Here is a 27958-nt window from a genome sequence, read left to right as displayed (position 1 = left end):
ATGATGCTTCCATTTTTCTTTTCAGCCTGGCATTTTAGTTCTACTTTGCAGTGTGGCTTTGATAATTTTCATATTTGTGTAGTTGTGAGGGAAAGCAGGGTGCTGCTGGATACATCCTCACTTACTTAGCTATTTTACTATTTTTTGTACACTTGTTGCCAATTTTAGGATTTGAATTCATATTGTACATTTGAACTTTTCCTTCTATTGGATTTTTTCCTAAGAGGAAATTCCTTAGATTTATCTTCTGGGACCAAGAAAGTGCAGACTTTTTAATAGCTCTTGAAATATACTTCTAAATGCATTCCAGAAAGGTCGAGTCAATTTATATTTGTGTCAGCAATTTAGGAGTAAACGACTTTCACCTTAACCTGGCTAATACTGGGTACATTTATTTTAAAATTAAAATAAAAGACTTAGCAGATATAAAATGATTATTCTGAATTTTATTTTAGTTTTATGGTATAAATATGTATATATTTGTATATAGGTATGTATGTGTGTATATATATCTATATATACAGACATATATGTGTATGTGTGTTGTGTATGTAGATACGAGTTTTGGTTTTTTAAATTTGAGTTTTAAGGGATTTTTTCTATAAAATCCTCTTGGAAAGTGATGAGATTGAAACATATGGATTTTTTCTATAAAATCCTCTTGGAAAGTGATGAGATTGACACATATTTAGATGGATGGATAGATAGATAGATAGATAGATAGATAGATAGATAGATATTTATAAACAAGGATAGTTCTCATAACAGTCCTAGAAGATAGGTGTGATTACTTCCATTTTACAAATGATAATTTGAAGCTCAGAGAGGTTAACTAAGTCTTGTAAGGTCCCAGAGCTGGTTAAGTAGCTAGCCACAATTTGAACACAATAGTCTAGCTCCAGAGCATGGTGAACCCCTGTGGTCTACTAGCAAGTTCACAAGAAAAGCCACACAGTACAGTCGAAGGTATTTGTTATTGATCCTAATGGTTTAGGGGTTTCGGTTCTTGGAATGGCTTGGTATGTGTTGGGAGAGCGGGAGAGATTATCATGGGCTTTTACTGCCCTGGTTGCTCTGTGGGAAGAACTGGGCTGTGGAGCTGTTTTATGATAGGTCCTTGGGGAGCTAGAAGAAGTTAGAAGAAAGCGTTAGGATGGCATAATAATAGCAACCATTTACCGAGTTCTAAGTGCTTCTTTGTCTCCTAGCAACCCGAAGGCGGTGTTATCCATACAACCTGAGCCCTGACCACTAGTCCCCAGGTGCTGCTCTGGCTGGAGGTCTTGGGCTGCATCCCAGTAACACTCTGGGTCGGGTCATGTACTGGTCTGTCCATTGGTACCGTGTACTTGCTCCGGCAGAAATCCAGTCCCCGTGCTGCTCAGTTTGGCCATCAGATTGAAGGTGGCCCGTGGAAGCTGGGTCTTCCTTGATTTAGAGGTGATAGAGGTCACTGAAGAAAGTGGATCTGAGGGCAGAAATAAACCAGGAATGGTGGGATCAGATTGCCCGTAGAATTAATAGTCAAAAGCCTAGGCTTTGGAGGAGATAAACTTTGGTACCAATCCCAGCAAATCCCACCAATGTCTTTGCCTTGTTTCATCATTTGTAAAATAGGGAAGATAATGAGAATGATGCCTTTTTCACAGGGTAATAGTAAATGAGTCAAGTGATAATGGTGGGCTACTACTTTCCAACTATATAAAACCAAGGCTGTGGAGATTTTGAGGAAGCCATGTACTCTCTCGCACTCAGGGAACCCAAGCTGGAAGGGTGGGCGAGGGAAGTGATGAATTTCAAAAGACCAGGATGCTGTTGTGGCCTTGAGGCAGGAGGAGATTGTTCACAGAATCTGTGGTTCTGTAATACATGAGAGTTGTCTAGAGGTGGTCTCTGGAACAGAAGACCTTCAGTTTTCCTGTTAACGTTTCATGCTGGAGTACAAACTCAAGCCACGTGTCACTCTGAAGGATCTAGAACCGCCAGAATTCAGGATATACACTTTGGTTATGAAAAGGCTGGAAGTAGATACTGTGGCATATTTGGGGTTCACATGCTTAGGGATCCCCAGTGGGGGCAGGTTGGTGAAAACACCCCGGGAGAAGTCCTAGGTCCAAGGCTGATTCTGGACTGGTGTGGAAGTTAACAAGGAATTATTGCTTTGAGGGGCTGGGTTGTTAGGTTTGCTTACAGATAAGATCAGTGACCTCATCTGACTTAATCTGGTGTAAGAAGTTTCATGGCAGTTAGAGATTTGAGCAAATGATTCTGCCTTCTAGATAAAATTAGATAATTCAGAGATCGAACCGCGAGCGACTAATCTTTCCTGAGTTGCTCAAGACCGGGGTAGTAGGTTAAGAACATCAAGGAGTTTCGACTTTCCTTACATGCAGCTTTAAGAACCGACTGCTCCTTTTTGTCACATGGTAATTATATTCTGCCATGTTTTATTTATTTATTTATTATTTATTTTAGAGAGAGCGCGCTCGTGGGAGCAGGGGGGAGGGGCAGGCAGAGGGAGAGGGGGAAGGGAGAGGGAGAAGGAGAGAGAGGGGCGGAGAAGCTGACTCCTCCTCCCCGAGCTCCGAGCCCACACAACACGGGGCTTGATCCCAGGATCCCGAGATCATGACCTGAGCCGAAACCGGGAGTCGGAGGCTTAACCAACTGAGCCATCCAGGCGCCCCTGCCATGTTTTGTTTTTTGAAAATTTGTGTCTGTGGAATATTAAACTCAAAGGAGTCCGGTGACATAAGCAGCATGTTTCAGATTGAATTGAGGGACCACTTCTGAGAGAAATTTGGTATTTTGTTTTGGAAAGGGAAGCAGTTTCAGCAGGAGCCACACTTTCTGGCTGTTCCGTCTGCCCAGAGTGCTCTTTCTTTCAGTGGTTGGCTCCTATTTATCCTTTAGAACTCTGCTTAAATCTTACTTCCTGGGGCGCCTGGGTGGCACAGCAGTTAAGCGTCTGCCTTCGGCCCAGGGCGTGATCCTGGCGTTATGGGATCGAGCCCCACGTCAGGCTCCTCTGCTATGAGCCTGCTTCTTCCTCTCCCACTCCCCCTGCTTGTGTTCCCTCTCTCGCTGGCTGTCTCTCTGTCAAATAAATAAATAAAATTTAAAAAATCTTACTTCCTCAGGGAAGCCCTCCATGACATCCAGATTACTTTCAGCTCTTGCTTTTCTCCCCCTTTTTTTCTCATTTATCACAATTTGTAGTTGGGTGTTTGTGTCACGTCTGTCTCTCCCTGTAAGGTATCAGGTTCACAAAGTCACGGAACATAACTTCTTTGTTCAGCACTGCCTGCCCACCTTTGGCAGAGAACCTAGCGCATAGGAGGATAGAGTGATCGTGAAAAATAAGATATTAAAGAAGAGCATAATTCCATTCACCCAGATTCAAGGGTTGCAGTAGTCTCTTATTTTCTGCCTTGCTCCTGAGATTCATTCCTTAAGGGAAGGGACAAGACTTTTATTGGTTTGGAACATAAACTATGGTGACTAGAGCCTGAGCCACCTGCCCCACAGTGGTTTATTTCTGTGGGTAATTTAGAATATCTGTGACTCGACTGGGCAGTGGGAGTGTATATGCATAAATGTTTTGGAAGGAAGAAAAATCTTTATTAAATTTGCTTTCAGACTCTTGCTAAATTAGATGTGCAATCTGGTACCTTCATTTTGGTTACATATTTGCCTGTAATTATTTTCAGTGCATGTCTCTTTTCTCTTTTTTTGGATTCAGGAATTTTAAATTTCTTCTCCAAATGGCACTTGCCACCAGATACTTGCTGTGGAGGTTAATCTAAACCACAGATAGAACTGGGTGTCCCTTGTAATAGATGTTCTGAAGGATTGACGTTGGTGGTAGCTTCTGGTATGGTGGCTGTTTTCACCCATGGAGTTCACCATCACATACAGTCCATACTGAGATGAGGTCAGCATCTTTTGAATATACACTGTGCATTGATTGATTCCTAATATGAGTATCATGGCCTGGGAGTATTGAGTGGAGGCACGTAATAAAGGATGAGCTGATGTTAGCCAATTGGCAACATGAGTGAGAACATAGGTGAATACTCAGGTACTTGACGACGATTAGTCAGTCTCTTACCATTCCTTTCTCCTTCCTGTTCTTACCCTCTCCTCCCTCAGGTCTGATCCCTCAATTTAGGACACAAAATAAATCCTTAGAGTAGTATAGATGTTCACCGGTTGTCTTCCAATGGCCTTCTGGAAGAAACCTCTTGAGTTACACAACTAAATATTATGTACGGAAGAAGACCGAAGTCTCCACTAGCTCCTATCAACATCAGACTAAAAACAGAAACTACTTTGCTTAAAGTTCCAGGCTTTCTGTATCTTTCCCCTTCACTAGATCTGGAATCTCCTTAATAGTCGGGTCAGGGCTTAGCATCTCTGTACCTGTGACTCCTGACATGGGGCCTACAGAAACCATAATAGGTGCTCAAATAAATATCTGTTGAGCAGAACTGGCCCCAACATATCCTTCCAAAATCATCTACCACTTCCCCCACATACCCTACCTTCAGCTTCCCAGAGCTTTTCCCATTCCCGAAGCAGGCCTGTCCATTAAGGATCTCCTGCCTTTTCCCATATTGATTTCTCTGCCTGTGATACTCCTTACTCTGGCATTGCTGGCTCGTTCTTCAAGACTCATTTTAGTTACCAACAGCTTGGCTGAAGCCTTTCCTGATTTCCTGGGCAAAATTAATGATTCCCTTTTTAGATCTTGAACTGCCTTTCTGAGTATAACACTTGAATATATGATGTAACATCTTGAGTATAGCACTTGCTATGCAGTATTGAAAGTATCTGCTTACGTGATAACAATAGCAACCATTTATCATTTGTGCCAAGGACTGAACTAATATAATGACCGAGCTTCATAATGTTAAATGACATCTTTTAAAAATACAAACAGCTCTGCCTGGCAGTGCTAATTCTCATTTTGCAGGATAAAATTAAATTACTTGCCAAGGCTAAGTCAATGAGAGGCAGGGATGAAATCGGAAACTATTTTCTGGGTACTGGGAATGCAGGAGTGAACGGGACACGTGGAGTTTCTTCCCTCACGGAGCAAGAACAAGGATCAAATAGTAGTGAATCCATGGTGCTTATTAAATACCTAGTATGTACCTGGCCCGTGGAGGACATTATCTCTAAACATCGGAGCTACTCCGCAAGTGAGGCGGTGCTACCTCCACTTCACGGAAGAGGGTAATTCATGTGCTGAGGGTCAGTCACACAGCTAGGAAGAGCTGGTGCTGGGATTTGAAGGCTCTCTGACTTCACAGGCCAGGCAACCCAACTGTATGTTCACTGGTTTCCATATTCCAGGTGCTCAGCACATAGTAGAGGCACCATAAAGAGTATTGAGTGAACAAATTTCTATAACTAGTGTCCCTTCATTCAGATCACAAAAAAATTAATGTTGCTTTTTTGTTAAAATATTTCTTGGTCTCAGCTGTGTTCTCATCACTATGTAAGGGTCCCAGGGGGGATTAAGTGGTATCCTGGGATAGCCAGTGCTGCCAAGTAACCAAGATAGCTAGAGCATTAGAAAACCATAAATGACTATAAAGGGATAATAACTTAAATGATGCAATTCTATTAAAAATAAGACAAATATTAATGGAGTAGAGCAAAATTCAGAAATAGAACCATGTATAGATATTGAGCATACTGAAACTGAGACCCCCTCCATAAAACAATAAGAATTACATAAAGACCTCATTTAAATTTAAAGAAAGATGTTACCATCCCAACAGATAAATTAAGCACTGTTATAATATGCAGAGAATTTTGAATTGTCTATTAGGAGGCCTCGATCCCAGTTCTGTTACTTATGGTGGTATAAATTTCAGCTGATTTTTTTTTTCCTTTCTGAAATTGAGTTCGTGAAAGAAACAGGGTATTAATTAATTCACTAGGTTGTTTTGAGGATCAAATAAGAATACCACCTAATTTTTTTTTTTTAAAGATTTTATTTATTTATTCGACAGACAGAGAGACAGCCAGCGAGAGAGGGAACACAAGCAGGGGGAGTGGGAGAGGAAGCAACAGGCTCACAGCAGAGGAGCCTGATGTGGGGCTCGATCCCATAACGCCAGGATCACGCCCTGAGCCGAAGGCAGACGCTTAACCGCTGTGCCACCCAGGCGCCCCAGAATACCACCTAATTTAATGCCTAACACATACCTCGCTCTCAGTAATCATTCTGCATCTGATATTTTAAAAAATGAAAATGTGGAGAAGTAGAATTAAAAAAAAACCCTAGATTAAAATGTAATAAAGCAGTGAAAAAAATGTCATAAAGTAGTATATGTTTCTTTAAAGATTCTATTTACTTGAGAGAGAGAGAAAGAGTAGGTGTGAGTAGGGGTTAGGGGTGGAAGGAGAGGGAGAAACAGACTCCCACCAAGCAAAGAGCCCAATGTGGGGCTCAATCCTAGGACCCTGAGATCATGACCTGAGCTGAAGGCAGACGCTTAACCACCTGAGCCACCCAGGAGCCCCGACTCTTTCTTTAACATATACTGCTTTAGGGGTATATGTTACACACTCATGCAAAACTGATGAAATCTAAGTAAGGTTTGTAGTCTAGTTAATTGGTTTTGATAATGTACTGCAGTTTATAAGGTATTACCATTGGAGAAGCTGGATGATGGAGTCATGGGACCTCTTGCATTATTTTTGTAATTTCTCATGAGTTTATAAATACTTGAAAATGAAAATGGTTACTTTTTAAAGTCATTAAGTATTTCAAGAGGGAGGCAACTAAGTAAATTATGGTACATCTACTAACTGCAATATTGTTTAAATAATAGATGGATAAATATGAAATAGCTATACTGTTAAGTATAAGAAATGCATATGAAGAAATAAATGCAATTTTATTTGGTTAATATTATGAAGATTTATGCAGTTTTAAAATATGCTGAGGAATGGCCAATAGATTCATAAAGTTAAAATTCACTTTGTTGAATGGTTATTTAATTTTTTAATTCTGACACTAATTATTTTAAATTCTTTCTTGAACTCCTGATTTTCTTTATTTCCAGTTCTGTCCACTTTGCCGTTTACTACCTAATGAGAATCCAGGCAGCTTTAGTGGCAGTTTAATAAGACATTTGCAAGTCAATCATACTTTGTTTTATGATGATTTCATAGTAAGTATATATTTTTTTTACTTTTACGTTATGTTTCTGTGTGGTGTGTGTTAAGCTTACCTTTTTAAATCCAAGTGAATAAAATTATAGCAGAAAAAAAAATGTGTATAGACCTGAAGTTAAGTATCAGCATTAAGTAGGAAATTATAAAAATATGATGTTTATAAACTTGACTGTTGATATTATCTGCCTTACACAAAATTATTTTCTTTGTGATCTAGATAATTAGTCATTGTATAGGGTACTAGATTTCACTTTCAAATTATTTTAATTTCTACTCTAGTCCCCTCCTTATATATAGTTTTAATTTTTATGAAAGTTGAAAGCTTATGTAGCTGAGATGAGATGAAATCACATCAGTAATGAAATGGCTCAGTTTGTTCTGCAACCAGTTGCTATTACAGTCCATTGAATGGATGATAACAGATATGGCATTATCAGTGACTATAGTAAGACACACAGGCCTCATTTTTTATTTAAATTCCACGAGACACGAAACTCATGTCTATTGAATGTTTTTAAACTGAAAAAAATTGTATTATGAAAAATTATACAAAAGCAGACAGAATAGTACCGCGGACCCCCATATTTCAATAACGACCCATCAGTAACTACCAACTATCTCATTATATTAAGAATTTTTTCCTTTCCATTCATTGAGAAATAATTGATATGTAGCACCTGGTAGGTTTAAGGTATTCACTAAAATGACTTGACTTACATAGTGTGACCTGATCACCACAATAATTTTAGTTAACATCCATCATCTCCTATAGACACCAAAAAAATTTTTTTTTCTTTGTGATGAAAGCTTTTAGGATTTACTCTCTTATCAGCTTTCAAATATACCATACATTAGTGTGAACTCTAGTCTTCATGTTGTCCATTTCATCCCCAGTATTTATCTTACAAGGGGAAGTTTGTACCTTTTGACCCCCTTCCTCCCAACCCCCTTCCTCCAACCCAAGAAATTTTTTTTTTTTTGGGATGAAAGAAAAGTTAGATGTAGTATGAATAGTTCTAACTTATGACTGTATTTCCCATGATCAGGAATGAGAATAACAAGCGAAAAGTTAATGTAGCCTTTGTTCTGCTTCTCTCCAAGTGTTGCCATGTGAGGGTAATGTGTTATCTCCTGAGTCCCTTTCAGCAAAGGGGTATTGCCTATTATAGAAGGAAAATCTCTCATAGCCATGTTGTGAAATAGTATATTTTATTGTTACCACTATCTAAATACATGAAATACTTAGGCTAAATTTAACTTTGCATGTAATTTTCACATGATTTTTGACTGCTGTCTTTTTATGCAATTTCAAGATAGAATTTAATAATCGTTGAAGATCATCCCTTGAAAGTATTCTCCCCACTTTCTGATCTGCCCACTATGGTTATCCAGATTCAACACAAGGAGCTTGGGGTCTGACCTGGGTTTGAGTAACAGCTCTGTCTCGGTCACAGCTCTATGACCGTGGGAAATGTATTTAACCACTGAGCCTGTCTGTTCATGTGTTAAGTGAGGAGAGTAAAAACACTTCGTCCCCAAGGCTGTTGTGAGGATTGAATGCGATAGTGCGTGTAAAGTGATTTGCACAGTTTGGGCAAGGATGTTAGGGCAGCTGGAGATGGGGCGAGGGTAAATGGAGGTACTAGGACCACGTGAAGAGTTGAGCAGGCTACACAACAGAGGTTCCAGCATCAAATAATGTCTTTTCTGGCCACCGAAGCACACAGGGCTTCTCATTTTTGCAACACATAGGGCTTCCTCTTTACCTTAGCTCCATAAGATGTTCTAAAAACCAGGTTGATTTCATATTTGTTCTAGCTGTTAATGTTCAGTCCATTCTTCTCGAGATTTTCCAAAGTATGATACAGGGCTGGTCAGGAGGAAGCGACTTCGATGCAAGTACTTTCAACCCACTCAAAACTGTATTCTTGGTTGTGGAAGTGAGATGGAATCATTCTTATTTGTTTTGCCTTTTGGTTTCCCGAGCTACCAAGTGCCAGACTATGCACTTTAAGAATATTATCTCATTTTATTCCTTACAGCAACTTCTGTGAAGTGAATATTGTGTTACTGTCCTCACTCAGCTATGAAACATCTGAAACTCAAAGGTTAATAAATTGCCTAAGAACAAGCCAGGATTCAGTCCAGATCTTGTGCTCTTCTGGGCTTTATGGCTTTCCTTTGGATTTTGTTGATTTGCCTTTATGCTTTCATGTTTTAGAATGGATTTCCAATAGAGATTTTACTTTTTTTCTTTTTTTTTTCCAATTTATTGCAGAAGAGGAGATGGATTGCAGAGAATAGGGCTTTTAATAGGTTTTGTTTTATTTACAGAATGTGCTGACCTAAAGTTTTGGAAGCCATTTTGACCATGGGGAGGCAGGGAGAAAGAGAGTTTTCTGTTCAGCATGTTTTTCAGAAAGATAGTAGTACTGCTGAGATTGGTGAATTCTGGGGGATGTCTTGACTTTTCTCCGTATTACATGTTTATTTGGAACATAGCACCCTAACCAGGATCTATAATGTTGACTAAAATGACTAATTTAAATTCCAAATCAAGACTATTTTACTATGACAATAACTAGTTAATTGTTAGGCAGTAAAATTAAGTAGAAAATGCACTAGCCCCAAAACAAAAGTCCTGGGGTTTATGACAAATTTTTGTGAAAATTTGGACATGTCACTAAATTCAGGACTGTGCTTTCCTGCAAAATGAGGCAGTGCCTTGACCCTTATTTTCCAGTTGCTGAAAACTGTCATCTCTGACTGTGTTTCTAATTATTTTTCTTTATTTGTAGGATTTTAATATAATTGAGGAAGCTCTTATCCGAAGGGTCTTAGACCGGTCACTTCTGGAATATGTGAATCACTCAAACACCACATAATTTTATTAAAAGGAAAGGAAAGGAGACCATACAATTGCACCATTTGTTAAGATGCTGCTTGAACAATTGGAGGGGAATTGGCAATGTTCGATGGGCAAAAATGTACAAGACTGTTATACGTTTGTCCATGTTTATTGTTATATTGCGTTTTAAAACTGCTTTCATTTTGATGGCTTAAATCTGTTTTACATTCTTGAGTTTTTTAGACACTTAACAACAAAAAATAGTCTCCATCAGCCATTAATATATGGAAGAGAAGGCAGGATATGTGGGTGAGGGGTCTTTCTTGCAAATTGGATGATACTGTGTGTAATGCTACATATTAATAACTACTATCATGGTTGAGCAAGATAACTAATCTTTGTTCTATGTAAAAAGATGGAGAGTGAAACCAAGTGTGGACATTCAAGGAAATACGAAATCTGTTCTAGTGCTTATCTAATCTCTAACAGAATATTATGAGTAGCCTTGTATCAGAGTAGGAGAGGAAAATTTTGGAAGTCAAAAAAGTCCACTTAACCAAATTGTAAAACATAATACTGTAACAAAATAAATTTTGTGTTAGGAACGTATACTTAATTCTTTGACTTTTTATAACTATGCACAATAAGAATTTAATATTATATTTTTCAAATATTTGTAGCTTATTATTTAGAAATATTTCTATAATATAGGCAATTTCTTAAGAACCTTCAACTGATATTTATAGTAGAAGTGTTCACATCCATAATTTTTAGTGAAAAACCCTAAGGGCTTTCATTTTTTAAAAATTTTTTTCCTTTAGAGAAAACACAAAATATAAATACTGAAAACCAAACAAAATATAGGTCCTTACATCATGATAAGGAAACACTGTTCTAGAACTCTGCCAGCCACTCTGGTTGTCCTCTTTTTGTCCAGTCACAGTTATCAACCCTCTTCCCAAATTCCACAGTAGTAACCACTACAGTGATACCCATTGTAACCACTTCCTTGTGTTTCTTTATTAGTACCCAAGTGTGTATCTCTATAGACTATATTTTAATCTTATCCATTTAAAATTGTTTTATTGGCTACATCTTCCACATCTTTTTAATCTGTAGGTTCTCCCTTCTTTCTTTTCCTTAGGATTTACTGAAGAACTTGGTGTCGTGGCCTGTAGAGTTTCCCACAGTCTGTATTTTGCTGATTGTGTAGTCATGGTGCAATTCAGCACATTCTTTCCTCTGGATATTGACACATGGATCCAGATGTTTGAATAGACTCAGGTCCAGTTCTTTTTGGCAAGACTATAGGTCATGGTGTGTTCTTTCATTAGGGGGCACACAATGTCTTGTTCTCCCTATTTGTGATGTCAGCTGAAATTGATACTCAATGCCTACATCCATTGATTTATTTTGAGTTGGAGGATATTCTAACTCTATCATTTCTCTTTCATTTATTAGTTGGAACACTTTTATAAAGAGTTGTTCCCCCGCCTCTACTATTTGGTTAACCCCTGGTCACGTTTGTACAGGAAAGAAAAAGTAAATATTTGTATTTTCCTTTCATTTACTATTTTTCAAGATAATAAACTTGCTTCCTATTACCTTCCAGATAGCACTTCTTTTTTTCAGTGTTATGAACTCATGGATTCAAACATATTTGATAGGCTTCAACCCGTTTCAAATATTACCTTATTGAAGTCCAAATTGTCCCATCTTTGGCCATTGGGAGCCTCACCACCATTGCCTCTGAGTCATTTGGACACTACACTAGCTGTCTTATTAGCTTCCTTGCTATCCCAGAAGACAAGATACTCCAGGCTCAACTTGTGTGTTTCCTGCCTCAGACCTGGAATGAGCCATTTCTCTAAGAAGCTTGGTTACTTTCAGTGAGAAATGGTATTTCAAAACCGTAACCAGGGCTCTAAGGAGGCTCATTGCTATTCGATTGGCCATTGTTTCTAGGAGAGAGGTAGGAAATCTCTATTTTTTTTAATAAGATAAAACACTTTGTGAGTTTATTGTGAAACTTCCAAATCAAATTGAGTACTACAGAGTTTTTACTTATTCCTTTCTATTACAACTGTGTTGCCATTTTCTAGACTGAGAATCCTGGTTTTCAAGGACACAGAGCATGATAGAGTTAGAATATCCCACAATTATTCATTTCCTTTATTTACCTTACACAGGCAGCAGCCACAGAATAACAATGCTAATAACAACCATCACCAGTATGATAACTGAATCAATTAAAATTTTTTCATTTGCTCTTCCCATTCTCTATTTCTAAAAGTCACACTGTGTCAGCATTTCCAGAACATATTTGTATAACATACTATGCTCTCTCCCTTCTATCCCTCATTTAGGTTTAGTTCTTCAAATAACAATATATTTAGCGCTTGCTACTAGTGGTTATCTGATGGCTCTATTTTTCATATCTGGCTCTTGAATGACGAATCCAGGATGTAGAATGACGTCTCTGTACTGTAAGCAAGCAAAGGAAGCTATGAAGACTAGTGATAACAACCGAGGATAAAATATTCGGCTGTAGTTAGCTTTTTAATTGTCATCACTTACGAACTTTGTTCCTTACACATAAATGTAGTCATAATCACGGTGCCACCAATTTTTTATAATAAATTATCTATTCCTTCTTTAAAGATTTTCTTACTATTCTGCCATCCACTGTGAGGTAATTAGAAAAGCGTAAAACCAGACAAAATCTAGAGGGCCTTATTCCCTCCCTTTTAGACACTGGTTTCGAGCTTGCTTTTCACAGCTGCAGGCAAATAAGTACAGATTTTTAGTTTCACAAGCTCTTGTCCTGCAATTTGGATGGGTCATCCAATAAAGCAAAACCCGCTGGACAACAAGTGCAAAAAGAGAGGAATTTTTCAGAGATAATCAAACTGAAAATCTAGTCCCTAAAAAATAAAACAATATATTTTTGAGCATCAGTACTGACTATCCAGAAAATAAATCCTCGTTAGTTCAGAGCAACACAAAAGGCATCTTTAAGTCTGTAAAACTTGAAAAAACTTTAAAACCTGGATTTTAAGTAAAGCTTTAAAAAGTCATCTACCACTATTAACCTCAGCGCAGCAATTCTGCAGCCTGTCCCTGGATTCCTCTTAGGATAATTTTGCCACCTACAGGACAAATGAGGTGCTGGCCGCCTGAATTATTTTGCCTTCTGAATTATTTTGAGTTCTAAAATGGTGAAGTGCAAATACTCATTGTTTTCACGGTGCCTTTAACCTTTTATAAAAAGGAATTTATAATTCATTGTTTTAAAAAATGAAAACCATAAATCAAACCATCATGCTGTACACCTTAAACCTTATACACTGATCTGTGTGAACTATTTCTCAATAAAGGGGGGGGGCATAATGAAAACCAGTATTTGCAGCTGTTGACTACTAACAAAAAAGTTCCACTCACTTTCTTTATAGCGCCTCGAGATGCATTTTTTCCAAGGCTTTATAAGGGAAAAACGGATTCACGTGTTATTCTTTAAAAGCTAAAGTCTTTTTACCCAACAAAAACCTATGGAGGTTTTCCTTCATGTACTTTTTCACCCAAGTTTCTAAAATGTAGGTTGAAAAATTGGATAGTGAATCTATGATAAACAAAGCTTCAGATCAGATCTCCTAAGAGATCCTGTCTCCAGTGTCGTTGCTTCATTTCTTTTCCTGGTGCTAGGTCTCTTTCATTTTGAAGTGAGGTTAATCCAGTTATTAAAAGTTTATGATATCATCATTTGTACCTTTGGACACTGAAGTTATTTTAAAAAGTCACTAAGAGAGTTCTTTTATTATTCAATTGCAACAACAAATCTGTTTAATGATCGGAATTTAAAATGTACATTTCTTTTCCTTCTGTAAATATGTATTATTGTTAGAAATAAAGAATGGCAGGACCATTGCTTTCATTAAAATATCCACTGTGTCTGTTCTTAAATATGGATCTTGATAATTTTTTACAAACTTCGCTTTTTAAGTTGTCATCATTTGGCAATATCTATCACAAGCATATACGTTCATTTTAGGCCAATGGTTCTCAAATGGGGGCAATTTTGCCTTCCAGGGGACATTGGCCATGTCTAGACACATTTTTGGTTCTCATAACTGGGGTGTGCTGTTGGCAGGGATGTGAGTAGAGGCCAGGGATGCTACTTAACATCTACAATGCATAGGACAACTCTCCACAGCGAAGAATTACCTGCCCAAAATGTCAATAGCGCTGAGGTTGGATTTAGGCAAAGGTAATGCTGAGCGTCATGGAGTTAGTACTAGTTCGGTTTCCAAGGGGCTTCATTGAAATTTAAAAGGTAAGATGTAAATGGGACTCTATAAATCCTACCCCTTGCTAAATACATATGAAATTTTGGGTGGCAGTAGCTATCATATGTACCCCAAATGAGAATATGTTCAAACATATGAAAGTTTTTTGGATTTTTCACAAGAAGAGGTACAGGCCAGAACACAGATGTTATTGACATGACCTCTGATGACTGTTTACTGAAAGTAAAAGATAGAGGCAACCCAGAATGGGTTGAGAAGACTTACCTTTATCACCTAGATTATCTTTACTGAAGATAAGACAAAATATTGCAGAAGAACACCTATGTCCGAGATCCTTGAAGTTAAATATTTAAATTTCTACCTTATTACTGGAAAATCATTTGATATTTAATCGTGGTGTCAGAGAAGGCCACATATGGGTCTTGATTAAGGCTAGTCATTGCCGAAAAGCAGCCATATGAGAGCCCAGTGAAGGTGAGAGATTACTCAAGATAGAGTAGGTCATGCTGTGATTACAAACAACCCCTAAACCCCAAGGGTCACCTGAAGTCTACTGTGGATCTTGGCTATTCTCCAGACAGCTGTTCTCCAGCCTCAGAATCCCAGATTGTTTTGATCTCATGGCATTTGTATATTACCATGTGCTTCCCCAGTCACCCCTTACCACAGTGGGCTGGAGAGTTGGTTACACAGGTCATTTCCACTGAACATTTCATTTGCCAAGGCAAGTCATGGCCAGATGTAATTTCAAGGCAGTGGGGGAAATGCAGTCTTCTTGGTAGAAGAGAACTGGATATTGAGATATAATAGTAATGCCAACCATGAAAATAGAAAGCCAGGAAGAGCTGGCAGAGACCAGGAGGTCTACAGGGAAAAGGTATTAAAAAGACGTGGGGAGGGGCGCCCAGCTGGCTCAGTCGGTAGAGCATGATCTTGGGGTCATGAGTTTGATCCAGGAGAGGCAAAAAGCCAGAAAGAGACTAGCTTTTAGAAACATAATTTCGCCATTGTAATTTTTTGCTTAATTTTACTCAAAGTTTAGGATCATTTTACCAAATGAAAGATCTTTCAGTTTCTCAAACATAAAACAATGATTTTGTCTTTTGAGTCACTTTTTCCTTTTCATTAAAAGAAATGCCAACTGTGTTCTCAGTCCCTTACACATGTATTTTTTCTGGGCCCTCCCCAGATGTACAGAATTAGGATGTCTGAAATTTTGATGAATTTATCAGCAAATTATCAAAACGTATTCAAATCCATCCATTTCTCACCATCTCTGTGATTACAGTTTTAATCAAAACTATCCTGACCCTCTGCCCTGCTGTACTCTCACGCTCTCTGTCTCTTAAATGAATAAATTAAAAAATCTTTTTAAAAAAGGTCAGGGGCGCCTGGGTGGCATAGCAGTTAAGCGTCTGCCTTCGGCTCAGGGCGTGATTCCGGCGTTACGGGATCGAGCCCCACATCAGGCTCCTCCGTTATGAGCCTGCTTCTTCCTCTCCCACTCCCCCTGCTTGTGTTCCCTCTCTCGCTGGCTGTCTCTATCTCTGTCAAATAAATAAATAAAATCTTTAATAAATAAATAAATAAATAAATAATAAATAAATAAGGTCAAACTCTTATAAGTGAACTCCTACTGTCCTTTGACAGTATTTCGAAAGTGTGTTCTCTAAATATTCAGTCTTGAGGCATGCTGGTTTGAAAACTATCTTAAAGAGAGAAGTAACAACTTTCCAATAAAAAAAATTGTAATCATCTAGACAAACTCTTAGAAAGTAGAATGGTGGGGCACTTGGGTGGCTCAGTTGGTTAAGAGTCTGCCTTTGGCTTAGGTCATGATCCCAGGGTCCTGGGATTGAGTCCCACATTGGGCTCCTTGCTCAGCGGGGAGCCTGCTTCTGCCTCTCCCTCTGCCTACTGCTCCCCCTGCTTGTGCTTATGCGCTCTCTCTCTGTCAAATAAATAAAATCTAAAAAAAAAAAAAAATTAAAAAAAATAGAATGGTGGTTGTTAGAGGCAAGAGGGAGGGGAATTTGTTGGTTAATGGATATGGCGCTTTAGTTTTAAAAGATGAAAAAGTTCTAGAGACCCATTGCATAACAAGGTGCATATGGTTAACAGTATTAAACTATGCACTTAAAAATGGTTAAAATGGGGGTGCCTGGGTAGCTCAGTTGGTTAAGCGTCTGCCTTCAGCTCAGGTCATGATCCCAGGGTCCTGGGATTGAGCCCCGCATGGGGCTCCCTGCTCAGCAGATAACCTGCTTCTCTCTTTCCCTCTGCTGCTCCCCCTGCTTGTGTGCAGTCCTCTCTCTCTTCTCTATCAAATATATAAATAAAACCTTTAAAACAAAATGAATCAGTGAATTAGCCAATAAAGGGATAATTTTCACTTAAGTCACCTTTAAAAAAATGGTTAAAATGGTAAATTTTACGTTATATATTTTTTTACCACAACAAACAAACAAACAAAATTGGTGTGTGGGTAAACCAAATACCATGGTGTATATAATACTATGCCACCCAGTTTGGGAAATTATAATTGTCAGTGAAATTTAGGAAAGAAGTATCATCTCACTGGTAAAGTTCTTGAGATTTCAAAAATAAAGTATTTAAATATAGAGACTGAAAAACTCTCCTCCCTGTTGCTATTTTTTCCACCCACTGGTCTCTCTCTCCAGACTTGGGATAAAGTTTAAGGCACACAGCTTTGTTTGCTTCTTCCCCCCCCCCCCATTTGCAGTGGTTGGATGTTCTCTTAGATATTTATTGTTTCGAGTCACCAACCTGGGTTTGTATCATTTAATTATAGGAATTTTGATTGGACTCTTAAGAAGGCAGTTTTTGTTCTTGTTGCTGGTGCTGTTATTATTGTTGTTTTTCCCACTAAGTATCTTAAACTCAAATAATTCAGCGTTGTGGACCACTATGAGGGAAGTATGCCTGAGGCTAAAGTGAATCCAAGAAAAGCAGAGCCAAGAGGAAGTGAAAAACTAAATCCTGATGATATCTTTTGAGCATCTGGCTTCAAACCCACGTCATCTCGGCTTTACCACTGGAATTATGTGAACTAGAGAATTCTATTTATTGCTTAAGCCATTTTAATACTTGGATTTCTTTCACTTACAGTGCAAATAAACTTGACTAATATGGATTCCATGCAATATTTCTGCATTCTTAAAATGCATTTCCCCCATTACCTAGTTCAATTTGGATTCTGTAGTGTACAACCTTAGAGTCCCAAGTGATATAGACGTGGACACCAGAAGTGGGATCATTGTTTCAGATCATCAGAGAAAATGCAGGACTACCTGAGCTGTGGCCCTGTGGGGGGTTGGGGCAAGCACAGAGTCCTGCATTGTAGGGTGAGAAATTGAAGATTTTGTATGTAGATATAAAGCCATTGCCAACACTCTATCCTTAAGTTTCTTGCTTAAGGCATATGGCTGTGAAGGGCAAAGCTTTAGAAAACTTAGCAGCAAAATGTCAATGGGTCAGCCTGCCAGTTATCAGTCTATTAATTCGAAGTTCCAAATTTATTCTTTTTGCTTGCTGTGTGAAAATAGATCTGGGCCCTGAAATGTTTTTCCTTTGCTTGCTGGCACAATAATAGGTCTTTCCAACAGAGGGCACTAGAGAGAAATTGCAGGAGGAAAAGGGTTTTGTTGCCCAGTTCCGGTTTGCTTGCTTCCCATAACACACAGGGCCAACTCCAGCTTCTGCAGCACGCTGTGGCCACAGCACCCGGCAGACAGCATCTTCCTCCAAAGTGCCCCTGGATGATTTTGTAACAGAATGCCTCCATGAGACGTGTCTCCATTAACAGCTTTCCCTTGCATCCTAGAGGATCTATTTCCAGCGAGTTCTACCAGCGTGGTACCACAGAGACTCTCTGCCATCCAGTAAACCACAGCTGGGTCCTCTGCAGCAAGGTCTGGATCTCCATCCCACTGGTGGTGGCGCCCTTCTTTGGGTACTCTATTTCAAGTCTCTTTTAATTTTTTTTTTTTTTTTTAATATAGAATGCTTCGTGAATTTGTGTGTCATCCTTGTGCAGGGGCCATGCTAATCTTCTCTGTATGGTTCTAATTTTAGGACTTGTACTGCTAAAGCAAGGATTCAAGCCTATATTCTTCACAGTCCTCTTTTCTTCTTATACCAATCCCCTATTAGAGTGAAAAAAAATTTATATTAAAGTTTCTCTGGTCAAATTACTGTGTGAGTTCTTTCTCCTGATTATACCCAGACTCATAAATCAGATTATGCTGATTTTTCCTGAGAACCTTCAATAAGGTACAACAAAAAATTTGCATGTACCCATCAAGATTTTCCTGAATGTGAGCAGAAAAAGAGGAGTTGGGAACTAATAATGCTGAGGTCCAAATCAAGACAGACCAAAGTGCAGAGAAGTCAAGTTCTCTGACTTGCTGCTTCTTCTCCGTGTAAGATTGAAATGCTAACTGTGAGAGTGGGAGATCCTGTCAGCTACAACAGGGAGGGATTAATGGAGAATGTGGGGTACCCTGATACATTGGGCCACACCACAGTGCCTCACCCTGGCTCCCCTCCTGACAAATAGGATGACACTGCCATTGCAAACTACACTGGCCTGGAATTCAGTTTGGAGGCAGGGTGCTATTCTAGAAAAGAAAGAAGAGTTCTCTGCCAGCCCAGACAGTTTCTTCACCCATACTGTCCTGAAATAGTTTGTCAAACAGAGTGCCCTGGGTATGTGTGGTGCCCGGAGTTGTTGCTAATGAACAGACTATCTATGAGTAGAGCCCAGCCTTGGCTCTTCCACTGAGCAGTCATGCTGACCTGATAAAGTTTTTGGTGTCTAATTTTAGGAAGTTGACATAAAATGAAACTGATAGACAGGTGACTATGGTTTTATTCAAATTTGTAGCACCAGCAAAAATCAAACTGTGTAACAGGCCTGTGATGCACTGAAATCAATGGCACAGAATGTCCTAATTCTTTAGATGGCCTCAGGCCATTGTTGCACCCCATACAGTTAACAAGTGAATTGCAAGTGAAATACACCTCTCCTCTTTCCCTGGACAAGTTGTCTACTCTCATGTCCTTTTAGGTGTTCCCTTGGTGATAGGAATGATTCCATCAGGCAAGATCAGAGAGCCACATTAGCTGACAATAGAATTCTCACTACTGCCAAGTCAACCAAATGATGCCAGTGAGACTCAATGGTTCTCTGCTTCGCTTCATTAACTCTGTCCAGCAGCAAATGGTACATATCCTGTGATTTCTTCCCCTCTCTCCATGTTCTAAATGAAAGTTTTCATAGTAGTTGTATTTGCTCTGCATTGGGGTACATAAGAGGTAGTTGATAGGGATTACATTTATGATTTAGTCTAAGGCTATAGGATCATGAGATATTACAACTAGGTCAGATTAAGATTCAACTAAAAGAATAAAGTTATTTGAAAGAAAGGTGTATATTTCTGCTTGAGAGTTCTTCTATTTCTCTCAAAATTAGGCTTTGTTGCTTTTTAAAACTGGTGTCAGGCTTTTGCCTCCCCTGTTATGCTGGAGCTAATCTTGTTATAGTTGTCTTTATCTAAGCCATGTGCCCAGAGGCTGTCGATAAATGTGTGAAGTAATGGGAGGGGGGGAGAAAAAGAGAGGTTTTAACTTTAAATTTCTCTCAAAGATGAAAAAAACCAGCAACATCCAAGAAAAGTTGAAATGTGAGTTAAGTTGTTGAACTCTATTGCCACTTCCGGTCTAACCAATGGCTCTGCTTCCCAGGACAGCATAGTTTAGTCCGTGAAACAGTTTCAGCTGCATTCAAAATGTCTGTTTCATTTTTGGTTTGGTCTCTCTACTGACTGGCTTTCTCTGGTTGGGCAAAGGAATAGGGTGCTGTCCATCATGTTAATATACCTTCTAAGGTAAGGCACAAATAGAGATTGACTAGAATATAGGGATCTCGTTGAAAAGGAAAAACAAAGCTGGGGGCATCACAATGCCGGATTTCAAGCTGTACTACAAAGCTGTGATCACAAAGACAGCATGGTACTGGCACAAAAACAGACACATAGACCAATGGAACAGAATAGAGAATCCAGAAATGGACCCTCCGCTCTTTGGGCAACTAATCTTTGACAAAGCAGGAAAAAACATCCAGTAGAAAAAAGACAATCTCTTCAATAAATGGTGCTGGGAAAACTGGACAGCTACATGCAAAAGAATGAAACTTGACCACTCTCTCACACCATATACAAAAATAAACTCCAAATGGATGAAAGACCTCGATGTGAGACAGGAATCCATCAAAATCCTAGAGGAGAACATAGGCAGAAACCTATACGACAGCAGCCAAAGTAACCTTTTTCATGACACATCTCCAAAGGCAAGAGAAACAAAAGATAAAATGAACTTGTGGGACTTCATCAAGACAAAAAGCTTCTGCACAGCCAAGGAAACAGTCAAAAAAACTAAGAGGCAGCCCACGGAATGGGAGAATATATTTGCAAATGACACTACAGATAAAGGACTGGTATCCAAGATCTACAAAGAACTTCTCAAACTCAATACACGAGAAACAAATAAACAAATCAAAAAATGGGCAGAAGATATGAACACTTTTCCAATGAAGACATACAAATGGCTAACAGACACATGAAAAAATGTTCAAAATCATTAGCCATCAAGGAAATTCAAATCAAAACCACACTGAGATACCACCTTACGCCAGTTAGAATGGCAAAAATAGACAAGGCAAGAAACAACAATTGTTGGAGACCGAGATGCCCTTCAACAGATGACTGGATTAAGAAGTTGTGGTCCATATATACAATGGAATATTACTCAGCTATCAGAAAGAACGAATTCTCAACATTTGCTACAACATGGACGGTACTGGAGGAGATAATGCTAAGTGAAATAAGTCAAGCAGAGAAAGACAATTATCATATGATTTCTCTCATCTATGGAACATAAGAATTAGGAAGATCGGTAGGGGAAGAAAGGGATAAAGAAAGGGGGGGTAATCAGAAGGGGGAATGAAGCATGAGAGACTATGGACTATGAGAAACAAACTGAGGGCTTCAGAGGGGAGGGGGGCAGGGGAATGGGATAGACCGGTGATGGGTAGTAAGGAGGGCACGTATTGCATGGTGCACTGGGTGTTATACGCAACTAATGAATCATCGAACTTTACATCGGAAACTGGGGATGTACTGTATGGTGACTAACATAATACAATAAAAAACATAAAAAAAAAAGAATATAGGGATCTCAATTCTACCTTCTTGGGAGAGTATAATTGGCACACATTGATACTACATCCCCTCTGTTTTAATCAATTATAGCATGGAAGCTGGATTCTACATGATAAATGGGGCTACTAAGGCTACAAATAGGAATATTAGTAAAAATGACAGCTGTCCAATAGTACATAAAATACTAATAATAGGAAATTAATGTTATTGAATAGCATGAAAAATACATATTCATAATGACATTTATGAAAGACTTGAAATGTAACCGTCCCAAACTGGGGTGGACTAAAAAAGGGTAAATTCCCTTATTTTTCATACTTGATATTATTAATCTCACTTTTGAGTTTCTATTTGTGTTAATTTGTAGAATTATGAAGAGAGGATTTAAACTCACAATGACAAGTAACTTGGTTCCTTTTCTCTGGGGAAGAGGAACCACTTTTGCAGTGTTTCATCCTCCTTTGCCTTCCTATTTCCTCCTGAAGTGTTGATTCTGTCAGGAAAATCCATCGGGGTCCAATCAGGAAAGAGAGCTCTCGGTAAGAAGTTCAAAAGAGGATGTTTAATATGAAAAACAATTACAAAGATGTCAGGAGAGGGGTGCCTGGGTGGCTCAGTTGTTAAGCGTCCGCCTTCGGCTCAGGGTGTGATCCCCGCGTTCTGGGATCGAGCCTCACATCAGGCTCCTCCGCTGGAAGCCTGCTTCTTCCTCTCCCACTCCCCCTGCTTGTGTTCCCTCTCTCGCTGGCTGTCTCTATCTCTGTCAAATAAATAAAAAATCTTAAAAAAAACAAAGATGTCAGGAGAGCTGAAAGACCATGTGTGACAGCGGGCCAAACACAGAAGCCACTGAGAAAAGGCAAGGACTGACCAGCAGGCTCTGGGACCCTAGAAGGAAGAGTGGTCTTCTAGAAGTTAAAAACATGGAAGAAATGAAGCCACAGCCAGACGCGGAGAGAGAGGGAGAAATGCCTTGGCTTCTTCCTTCTAGTGTCTCATCAGCGTCTGCCATTGGCTGAATATAGACAGAAGTCAGTTGGCAAGAGAAAACGGGAAACCTGCTGTAAGGGTCAGCTCCAGCAATACATGCCCGAACAGGTGACAGGTAGGGAAACAGATCTGATAGTCAACCAGCAAATGTTTGGCTCAGATACTTTGAGCTACAAGTAACAAAAGAGCCAACTGAGAATGATTTCAAGTCAAAAGGCTTAATAGGAGGTAGGACAGTTTCAAGGTTAATTAGATTATTAGAATGACTCAACTACAGTAAAGATCTGCATTCCTCCCATCTTTCCGCTCCACCATGGTCAGCGTATTGGCTTATTCTTGGGCTTGTTCTTTTCATGGTTTCATGATGGTTGCAGAGTCCCAGGCAGCACAGACAGACAAGAAAACATTCAGATGTAGCATGGAAGTGTTTATTTCTATTTGCTTGTTTTTTTTTTTTTAAATCAGCAAAGAAAGGCACTTGCTGAAGCCCTTCAGAAGAATTGCCCTCACACATCCTTGGTCATAACTGAATCACTTGCCCAGGCTTAAACTATTGGCAAGAAGAAATGACCCATTCAAACTGATTTATCTCAATCATGCTATTTCCCCTTGAGCTGGGAATGTCCTCCTGGAGGACATAGCCAGTAAAAAAAAAGAAGATACCTGAACAAAAACTGTGATTTATTAGAGTGGGGGATGGGAACAGGGTTTATAAATGTTTGTTGATGGGAACATTGTGCCCTGTATGGTTTCCCTTTTACATTTTTATTCACTTGACCTCCTTCCTACTCAGCCTGAGGCATCCATCTGCCTGTGTGTGTGTGTGTGTGTGCGCGCACGCGCGTGTGTGTGTGTGTGTGTGTGCGCGCGCGCGCCCGCGCGCACGCGCTGGGGTGAGGTGGGAAAAAGAAGAGATTAGGATTAATTCATCAGGAATGTAAAGAATGTTGCTCATTTTAAAAAAAAAACATTTCCAAAACAGGCTTAAACAATTAAATTATATGCCTTCAGCAAATAGGTTATTTATGTACATGGTCAGGACTAAGTTAAAAATATTTAACAACTGGAACCAAATGGGCACTGGCCACTCAGGACAGACTATTGCCCAATCAGAACAGGCAAGCTGAAAAGGACTAGCAGAGCCGTACTGGTGCAAACCAGCTGAATGTCGACACTGCACATGGTACCAATTAAAAAAGATACCAAAGGGTAGACAGGGAAACATGAGCCTCCCTCCCATTCCATCTCCCAACTTCCCAATTCGCTCCTTCAAAGGCAAGCAACAACTTTTACCAGCAAAACAGACTTTTGAGGCTCTGTAGTAAGACAAAGCCAGGCTTTGTGAAGAGAGAAATTAATTTTCTAAATTCATCTATCCCCTCTTTTAGTATGTTAATTACCTGGCCAAGTGGACTTGGCTGAAGAGTTTTGCATAGGGGGGGGGGCGGCAATTGGCAGTAAGCAGCAAGGTAGAAAGGTCCATTCTTTCCAGTCCAAGGGACTGTGGTTGGAAAAGAAAGGTGGACTAGGGGAAAGGTGTATTAGATAGGTTGAGTGGTGAGGGCTGGGGAGCTGAAAGCACATTGCTTTATAGGTTGTGCAGAACCAAGCTAGGGGTCACCACTTCTTGCAAATTCAGTGACAAGGGATGTTTAGAAGGAATGACTCTCCCTCCCAGAGTGAGAGAGGAGAGGGTCCAAAGGGATGCCATGGACAGTAACTGTGTTGAGAGCAGAGCAAGAGGGGCCTTCTGTGTTGAGGATCAAGGAACGAAGATGATTGCGGCAGAGCTTCAGAGGGTTCTATAGTGTTGGTGAGGCTGAATCAACCAGGGTATGCCACAGGGCCTTGATCCAGCTGAGACAGGCAGGAGTAGTCTTAAGAGCAGGTACCAGCAGCAGAATGCCCAGCACACATTGCATCTCAGAGAGGAGTCAAAATTAGCCTCCCTGCAGAACAGTCCAGCAAGAATTCAAAGGAGACCTTGCAGATGTCAGGACGGAGATTCTCCAATAGCGTCTCAAGTTTATGTCAGCTACCCCTGGTCCTCCCTCTTATTCTTCCAAATGTCATTTTGAGGGGAGCATACTGAGAGAGATGGAATATTGAAAGCTTAAGTGTTTTAACCAAAATGTAAAGGAATTGATTAAATTATTGCAACAGACCAAGTTTATCAAGTTGGCGTAATATGTAAGGTTTTCTCCCTATTACCCAAAGGCTGAGGATATTTTATTTACACAGATGAAGGTATTTTGAGTAAATCTGTGACATTGACATAAAAATATCAAGTAATTTTTCACATGAAATGCTGCCAAGACAGCAGATTGTGTCTTTTGGCCATTATGGTTTATTTGTCTAAGCTTAACGCTCAGAGAGTAACCGCATTTTCCCTATACCCACATTTTTGATGGATTTCCACATACTAATAACTATATGCTTACATACACCCTCAAAATGGCTTCTTAGAATATATGAGGAAGTAATGCAAACATGTTTGGATTAGGGCATGAGTAAAGCTGCCAGGGAAAGAGTGAAGCAAATAAAATTAAAGTCACAAAATTAATGTTCTGGTTAAGGATTCCCAGTGAGTAAAGGGAAACACTCTATTTAACAGAAAATACACTTTACTTCCTAAAGTGGTCAAAATGAGTGATATATGATTGGAAATGTATTATCAAAAAGGTGAAGTCTGAAATCCAAGAACCATTTTATAAATAAATTTGAAAAGTACCTGGACTACTGCTATTTGGTGTCCCTTCTGTCAAGTGCTCTTTCTCCTCCCAGGAAATCTGAAGCTAAAATTAGCTTTCCTGCTCTGCTTCCAGTATTCTCACTAGGGAGGAAAGGGAACAAAAATACAAAATGTTGTAGTCTGGTAAAGGGAATTAGCTGTTCATTGGACAAACGATTCAGTGAGTATTTTTCTAGGAATTGTCATTTTAAGATGCACATTAAGACCCACTTCCTCCATCAGGTTTTCTCTAAACCCATACCAATCCAATCCATCCCACTTCCCATCCTCATTATAGTCACTGTTTATGAAAAACACCACTTTGGCAAATACCATTCTTTGTCCTTTCATATTGTTAGACACCCAAGAGTGTAAACTAGTTGAGAGTGAAGTTCACGACAGACACCTGCATAACATCTAACAGTTCCAAGGACAATGTAGACAATAAATGACAGAATTGAATTAGCTATTCAATGGCTTCTCTTTCTGATTCACTGAGACTGTGGTGGAGAGCTTTAACAAAGCATGGTAATGACATCTTTTTTCTTGTCTGAAGCGAATTGAGGATGCTTTATGATTTTCCAGATTTTCCTTAGCTCCTTTCATGTGGTTGTGACCCCATCTTACAGATTTATCAACTGTGTGCATATATCTGGGAACTAAGGGCCCACTAAGAAAAGTAGAAATATTTAAATTAGTGAATACCGTTGGTGAAATGCTTAGATCCATGCTTCTACCTCACTTTTTATTCAAAGCTATCAAAAAACAAAGGCGTTGGTGGCAGAAGACTGCCTTTGCGACTGTAACTCCTCAGACTGTGTTAAGGGCGAAAGTTCAAACCCTCTCAAGGGAGCTTATTTTTAATTTTTCCTCCCCAAAGGACCAAAATCCCATAACGGATATTACTTGGTTCATAACACATCTTGACATACATTCTGTCAAGGGCAAATGGTAAGGACCATACCTTTAACGTTAGACAACGATATTTTTTGAGGAAAAATTCCTGAAAAACTCAATGTATGTGAGAGAAGCGGTGAGAAATGGGGTCCCGCTGGAGGGAGACTGCGGGGGGTGGGTACTGGTGGGCACCGAGCTGTTTATGTCACAACCCGCTGCTGGAGCCACGCGCCCGTTGCTATGGAGGCCGCCCTCCCCACCCCGCCCTCTCCTCACTCCTCTGTCCCCCTGTTCGTCGCCCTCTTGTGTTCGGTGACCCCCCCGGGCTGGCTGCAGGCAGCGCAATGCCACGGGAGAGCTGCCGGAGCGGGTGGTGGGATCCCGGTGCACCATGAGCCTCGGGCCCGGCCCTTTTTCGGGCCGATGAATACTGAGCACTCCGCTCACCATTCCCCTCCCGGCCTCCGCGGCGAAGGCGGCAGCGGCCGGACAAGAAGCCCGAGGACGGCGCGGGACCACTTCACCAACCACGCCTGGAACGCAGCTCTCTCAGCGGCGCGGCTCCAAGACTCCTAAGTAAGGGGAGTGGAGGGGCGGGGCGGGGCAGGCAGCAGCCGGACTGGGTGGGTAGGGCCCGGAGGCGGGACCGCGGTGCGGGCGGGGGTCGGGGGTGGGGGTGCGGGCGGGGGTTGGGGGTGGGGGGCAAAGGAGTCGGAGGCGGAGAAGACGGCCGGGGGCGGAACCGCGGCCGCTTCGTGGAGCCAGGTAAAGGAGCGGCTTCAGGCGGAAGGCCGCCGGCTAGGGGGCTTCCTTCCTTCCGGAGCGGAGGGGCGGCTTCTCGCCTGCTCCGAGCCGGGGTGGAAGCGAAAGTGAAGCCACCGGCCGGTTGCTCCACCGCCGTCTCCCGCCTGGCACCGCCTTCCGCTACTGCCGGGTCCGGAGGAGCAGCCTCCGGGGCCGGCCCTCGCCCGGCGCGTGCGGCCCTAGCGTCTCGGCGTTCGGCCCCGCCCCGTGCCGCCCCGCCCCCTTCCTGGCGCGAGCCGCTTCCTGACGTGATTCCCCTCCCCCTCCGGGTTCGCGTAGAGTCGGGCCCCGGGCCGCCACCGCCAGCTTGGCCGCTGTCGCCGCCGCCGCTGCCGCCATCTCCTTGATCCCCCATCCCCCGCCATGGCCGAGGAGCTCTCCGCGGCCACGTCCTACACCGAAGATGATTTCTACTGCCCTGTCTGTCAGGAGGTGCTCAAAACGCCCGTGAGGACCGCGGCCTGTCAGCACGTGTGAGTAGACACCTCCTCCCCTGCGCGGAGCCGGGTAGTCGTTTAGGCCCCGCATCCAGCCCCGGACCCTCGGCTGCGGCCTGGCGGGAGCAGAGCCCACCGCGACCTGCCCGAGCGCCCCTCGGCGCGGAGGGCGCGTTCCGGCCCGCCCTCCTCCCGAGCTCGGGGCAGCTTCCTGGGCCGGCCCCTCTGCCCGAGCCCCCGGCGCCCAGCCCCCGGGTATCCCTCCCTTGCTTTTGCGCCCCCGGGGCAGTGGCCAGGCTCGTCCGGGTCGTGTCTTCAGGCCCCGGAGCCCCCCTTCTCCTCCAGGCCCGGGAGGAATTGCAGGGAACGTGGATCCTTTTTGTTTCCTAGCAACCTGAGTGAAGGCTGGGGTGTCGAGTGTCAAAACCGGCCGAAGGTGCCGGCACGAGCCCGCTCCCCCCAACTACCTCCTCTCTGTGACCTGCCCTGCTTTAAAGTTTTCCCTTCATTCA

The 27958-nt window shown here is 41.2% G+C and overlaps 2 protein-coding genes, 1 long non-coding RNA gene and 1 other non-coding gene across 11 annotated transcripts in view; 2 read left to right on the top strand and 2 right to left on the bottom strand.

Annotated features, from left to right (window-relative positions):
* RNF125 (ring finger protein 125) overlaps positions 1 to 18557 on the top strand; it is a 39997-nt gene extending 21440 nt beyond the window's left edge. The window contains exons 5-7 of one of the 6 annotated variants that reach the window (XM_008690978.2): positions 7083 to 7190; positions 18191 to 18319; positions 18442 to 18557. In XM_008690978.2, coding sequence (XP_008689200.1) covers positions 7083 to 7190; positions 18191 to 18319; positions 18442 to 18456 — 252 coding nt within the window. In that variant the 3' untranslated portion in view covers positions 18457 to 18557. The other 5 variants (XM_008690973.2, XM_008690993.2, XM_008690987.2 and 2 more) reach the window with 5 other exon arrangements.
* LOC103663266 lies at positions 668 to 26785 on the bottom strand. The gene is made up of 3 exons (XR_568744.2): positions 26653 to 26785; positions 25309 to 25410; positions 668 to 1468 (listed from the first exon to the last, which is right to left on the bottom strand). It is a non-coding gene; the product is annotated as an uncharacterized LOC103663266 (long non-coding RNA).
* LOC121103287 lies at positions 18359 to 18461 on the bottom strand. The gene has a single exon (XR_005835445.1). It is a non-coding gene; the product is annotated as a U6 spliceosomal RNA (small nuclear RNA).
* Positions 26763 to 27958, top strand: part of RNF138 (ring finger protein 138) — a 34826-nt gene continuing 33630 nt past the window's right edge. The window contains exons 1-2 of one of the 3 annotated variants that reach the window (XM_040632614.1): positions 26763 to 26781; positions 27289 to 27482. In XM_040632614.1, the coding sequence (XP_040488548.1) occupies positions 27373 to 27482 (110 nt within the window). In that variant the 5' untranslated portion in view covers positions 26763 to 26781; positions 27289 to 27372. Of the gene's footprint in view, positions 26782 to 27250; positions 27483 to 27958 lie in introns of those variants that run through there. The other 2 variants (XM_040632616.1, XM_040632615.1) reach the window with 2 other exon arrangements.

The sequence above is a fragment of the Ursus maritimus genome, unplaced genomic scaffold, assembly GCF_017311325.1.
Source record: "Ursus maritimus isolate PB19 unplaced genomic scaffold, ASM1731132v1 scaffold_18, whole genome shotgun sequence".
Classification (NCBI taxonomy): Eukaryota; Metazoa; Chordata; class Mammalia; order Carnivora; family Ursidae; genus Ursus; species Ursus maritimus.
This window is presented reverse-complemented; position numbering and strand designations above follow the sequence as displayed.